This window comes from Chanodichthys erythropterus, chromosome 17, assembly GCF_024489055.1.
Source record: "Chanodichthys erythropterus isolate Z2021 chromosome 17, ASM2448905v1, whole genome shotgun sequence".
Taxonomy (NCBI): Eukaryota; Metazoa; Chordata; class Actinopteri; order Cypriniformes; family Xenocyprididae; genus Chanodichthys; species Chanodichthys erythropterus.
This window is the reverse complement of record NC_090237.1, coordinates 28,821,662-28,826,718: the sequence shown is the minus strand read 5'-3', so window position 1 is coordinate 28,826,718 and position 5,057 is coordinate 28,821,662. Positions and strand designations below refer to the sequence as shown.

The window sequence follows — 5,057 nt, the reverse complement described above, 5'->3', positions numbered from 1 at the left end:
CAATATTTATATTATGCATTTAGATTATGCATTAAACATGATTTAGCCCAATCTTGAACATGATTAACAATGGACTGGTAACTAAGGTTCTAATTTGAACAACAATAATAAGATTCCTACTGAAAAATCAGAGCTGTAATAACTATGATTTATGATTAAAAATGATTTTAAAGACATATAATTCAAGAAAATCATTCCATTCCCATTTCCAACTCCAGTGAGCTGTTAACAACTGAATTGCTGAGTCAGTGAGTTGAATTTGTGAACTGAATGAGTTGGATTTCTGAATGAATTATTCTAATAGATTCAGTTTTTCTATCACTTTTCTTTGTGCAGAGAATGCGACCAATGCAACAACCATGCCAGGACCCTTATCAAGCATTGAAATATTCAATATAGTCATATATTTTGTCACCTTCGCTCTGGGTATCGTTGGAAATGGGCTCATCATATTTGTGACTGGCTACAAAATGAAGACGACTGTCAACTCCATTTGGTTTCTCAACTTGGCGATTGCTGACTTCATCTTCACCTTAGTCATCATCTTCTACATTATTACTGCCTTTAACAAGATGGTTTGGCACTTTGGTGACTTCATGTGCAAGTTTGTGAGCTTTGTGACGGTGCAAAACATGTTTGCCAGCATCTTTTTGCTGACCGCTATCAGTCTCGACGGATGCCTGTTCACTTGGGTGATTTTATGGGCTCAAAACAAGCAAACTCTGGTCAAAGCCAGGATCATCTGTGCACTCGTGTGGGTTTTATCCATCCTCTGCAGCATTCCCTTTGTCATCAACCGCTTGGAAAAAGAAAAAAAATGCATTTATAAACCAAGTCAAGTCATCTTCAAGTCTCTGGTCATATACAGGTTTGTGGTGGGTTTTCTCATCCCCTTCCTGATCATTGCATCTTCATACATTGCTATCGGAGTGCGGGCCAAACGTCTGAACGGAGGAAAGAAGCTTAAGTCATTCTGGGTCATTATATCTGTGATCATGGCCTTTTTCATATGCTGGTTTCCTTTTCATGTTCAACAGCTGTGTACTGTAATTGCACTCGAGAATAAGTGGAGTGAATTTAAACAAGTAATAGATGACATAGGACCTTTCGTCAACTGCCTGGTTCATCTCAACAGCTGTCTGAACCCCATTCTCTATGTATTCATGTGTGAGGAGTTTAGGAAGAAGCTTAAACAGTCTCTGCTGCACTGTAAACCTGGATAGTACTACTAACTTATAAAGATTGAGTATGCTGTAATTAAAGTCTGGTAAATCACTGATGCAACTTAAACAATTACATTTTCTGAACGAGGAGTTTAGTTTTATTTTTGTGTAGCTCAACATTTTTGAGTAAACCCTTGTCCTTATTTATTATTTTTTTAAGTTTACTGAGCGATATAAAGTGACATCATCCATGACATGCTGTTGCTGATGTTACCGACATAACCGACAATATCAGAAGAGTCCATTCAACATTAAACTGAGTTGCAGCCGATTTCAAGTTCCCAGCATGCTTTGCGTCACACTCTGTAAAGGCAGGAACATACCAAGCCGAAGCCAACAAACTAGTGGTGACCAAAGCAGACTGTGGGGTTGGCTCACGTCAGCAACGTCTGTGTCCAAAGTTTCCTTTACACACCAAACCGACGCTCGACAGCCGACGGCCATGTAGTATGTCCGTTCTGTGCCTGCATAAGAAGAAATGCCTTTCCGTACCAGCAGGTGGCAGTAGCTGAACACCAATCAGAATGATCAGATGGCCCGATGGACCGACAAGCTCCAATGCCGATTCAACATTTCAAATCGTCCGAAAAAAAGCAGATGAGGACCAACTTCAGCCGACGATGCAGAACACACTGAGAAACTTAGTGTACGAACAAAAACTGCCCGACGGCCGACCGTCGGCTTGGTGTGTTCCTGCCTTAAGGGGGAATAAATGTTGGAATTGAGTGTTATTTTGTGTGTTTTTGCACAAGATTAATACAGGGGAAGATGTCTTATTGTTTAGTGTTCTGTTATTTTGGTATGTAAAGGTGTTTCTGTGATGTTGAAGTTTTGTAAGGTTACCATCATGGTGAAGAGTAGTGCATGTCGTTAGGTCAAGAATGGGCTGTGAAATGTCAAGACTAAAAATACTGCGGTTCATGCAAGTAAAAAATTATAGTCTCTTTGATGATTACATTGGCATATACTAGTGTGATGTTGCTAACTATCACTTATCTGTAAAGATTAGATTAGGTGTTAGTATATTTGATATTTCAATTAAACTCTAATTATTTAATTTGTGTAGTATAAAGTAATTTTTGAGTTGTTTATTTAAATGTTTTGAGTATTCTGAATTTATTGGCTTTTACAACCACTGCATTGAAATAATTGAAAAATAAGAATCATTATGTATGGAAAACAATAGTTCCCTTTCGTGGGAACTATCGACGCTACGTCGAATGACGTGATGGGAACCCTCTGTATTTTGTGTTTGTGAAGCACCTCTGTATCCAACCAATGAGAAAGACGTGACGTCAGAGGCGGGTGACGTCACGGATCAGGAAGCTATAAAGCATACCCAGAACAAAGCACGCTAGCTTCTGTTGTCTTCAGCAAGCGCTATCTGTATCTGTCTGTCTTATTTATTGTTGTATTGTCTATCATACACACTGTGGTCTCTTTGTTCGAGGACAAGAGTTCCCAAGCACAAATAAGACACATATATATATATATATATATATATATATATATATATATATAAGAATGGCGGAAAAGCAGCAGTTTAGGAAGTGTGCTCCTCCTTGCCCGCGTTTCATTGTGGAAGGAGACACACACGACATGTGCGTTAAATGCCTGGGGGTTGAGCATGCACAGGCGGCTCTCGAGGGAGCTGTCTGTGTACACTGCGAACGGCTCACCCTCAGAGTGCTGCGATCGCGCCGGGCGCTCTTTGAGGAGGGCGCTGGGGCGAGTGTTCCTCGCGGGTCTGGTCCCGCTGCTGCTGAGGCACAGCGAAGGCTGCACTCGTGGGGTTCACAGATGGATCTAGCAGAGGGGGAAGAGACGGGCGCTGCCCTATCGCTTCCCTTACCTGCTAGACCCAGTGTCTCTCCTTTGGTGGCGGAAGCACGCGTAGCGGTTTCTTCCCCCCGAAGGGAGACACCGATGCTCAACGTATCTTCCTCCGAGGAGGTTGATGTGGAGAGCGTCGATGAGGAACCGCCAGCCTCATCCCCTGCATATGAGGAGCTTTTGGAGGTGGTGACCAGGGCAGTAGAAAAATTAAATATTGACTGGCCCGCGGAGAGACCTGACAGTAAACCAAAAAGCAAGTTAGACGAAAGGTTTCTCCCCGCACGGTCACTACCCCAGCGCCGGGGTCTGCCGTTTTTTCCTGACCTCCACACCGAGGTGTCGAGGTCGTGGAAGAGACCGGTCTCTCTGGACGACATATGTGGTGCGGCTGGATGGTCATCCCAGCACACCTTCATTAGATTTTATAATCTCAACCTAAATGTTACTCCGGGTGCCAGAGTTCTACAAGACAACAGCCAGGCATTCGGAGATACGGCGTAGTTGGGATAGCGTTCCCATCACGTCATTCGACGTAGCGTCGATAGTTCCCACGAAAGGGAACGTCTCGGGTTACGAGTGTAACCCCTGTTCCCTGAGTAAGGGAACGAGACGCTACGTCACGTTGCCGTACCTCCTACATACCTGGAGCGCTTGCTTCAGACATATTACAGAAGCTAGCGTGCTTTGTTCTGGGTATGCTTTATAGCTTCCTGATCCGTGACGTCACCCGCCTCTGACGTCACGTCTTTCTCATTGGTTGGATACAGAGGTGCTTCACGAACACAAAATACAGAGGGTTCCCATCACGTCATTCGACGTAGCGTCTCGTTCCCTTACTCAGGGAACAGGGGTTACACTCGTAACCCGAGACGTTTTGAGTACTGTGGACTTAAACATTAAATAAAAGAAAAATTTATAATTTCAGTTTGACTTAATTGTTATGTATAATTATTCTTTACTTAAAAGAGTTGAGTTGCTTTACTTACATTTTCTGAGGTAATCGGTTTCTACAATCATTTTGAGTACTCTTAACTTATAGGGTTTTGCTTGTGCTGGAGACAGCCTTTGCCAAAGAACATCTGGATTTCCGATCATCTCGCCCTTCCACTTGTTCTGGCCTCTCATAATCACAGGGTCTCAAGACGAACGACACAACTATCTCGTCAACAAACGAGGACAACAAAACAAGCTTTTAGAAAATCATTCCTGAAGATATTCATTCCTTGTAGACTGAAGTGGTCCAATAAAGCGTATTAACAAGCTCTCCGTTGTTCCACAAGGCTATTCTTTATACATGCTTCTACTCGGCTCTATCTTTCAGAAATATGATGCCTCCTATCACTGCTGACAATACACAATTTTATCTTCCTGTCAGCAATGGAAATTCTATTTTAAATTTGATTTATTGCCTGGAGGAAGTTAAAATGTGGTTCTCTGAAAATTTCCTAAAGCTAAATGGGCACAAAACTGAGGCCATTGCTTTTGGATCTTCATTGTGTGTCATTAATATTGAAAACCAATTAGGCTCCCTGTGTTTAATACTGCAAAACAGTGTTACCCTGACTTATTATTCACTAAGCAGATAAATTCTGTTGTCAAAGGAAGTTTCTTTCATCTCTGGTCCATCGTCAAATTAAAACATTTCCTTTCAAAGAAAGACCTAGAAGTATTGATCCATGAACTTATTATATCCCAGCTTGATTGCTGTGGTGAACTTATTCTATTATTTATGCAATGTTTATTGGGAGTCGTGAGCTTGATGGCAGGGAGCATGAGCACTTAAAGGTGTACATGAACAGAATTGGCGCATTTTTAATCCCACCCCAAAATAGGCAGTTAAAACACATTATAATAAAACATCTATGGGGTATTTTGAGCTGAATCTTCACAGACACATTCTGAGGGCACCTTAGACTTATATTACATCTTGTGAAATAGCGTTTTAGGGTACCTTTAAATAGTACAAAATAAATACAGGTCAATAAACATCAAACTTGT

At 41.8% G+C, this 5,057-nt stretch overlaps 1 protein-coding gene across 1 annotated transcript; it reads left to right on the top strand.

The window, feature by feature from the left end:
• The first annotated feature begins 236 nt into the window (after window positions 1-236).
• LOC137004219 (C3a anaphylatoxin chemotactic receptor-like) lies at window positions 237-4,186 on the top strand. Its single transcript, XM_067364407.1, has 2 exons — window positions 237-1,195; window positions 4,099-4,186. Exons 1-2 carry the CDS (start codon window positions 288-290, stop codon window positions 4,184-4,186), a joined length of 996 nt encoding a protein of 331 aa, XP_067220508.1. The 5' UTR covers window positions 237-287.
• The last annotated feature ends 871 nt before the right edge of the window (window positions 4,187-5,057 follow it).

What these genes read in the sequence shown, in the direction of transcription:
- LOC137004219 (XM_067364407.1), top strand. Translation starts at nt 288, where the DNA reads ATGAATTATTCTAATAGATTCAGTTTTTCTATCACTTTTCTTTGTGCA. An exon ending in TTTAGGAAGAAGCTTAAACA is followed by an intron (nt 1,196 to 4,098) that starts GTCTCTGCTGCA and finishes CTTAACTTATAG; the next exon opens with GGTTTTGCTTGTGCTGGAGA.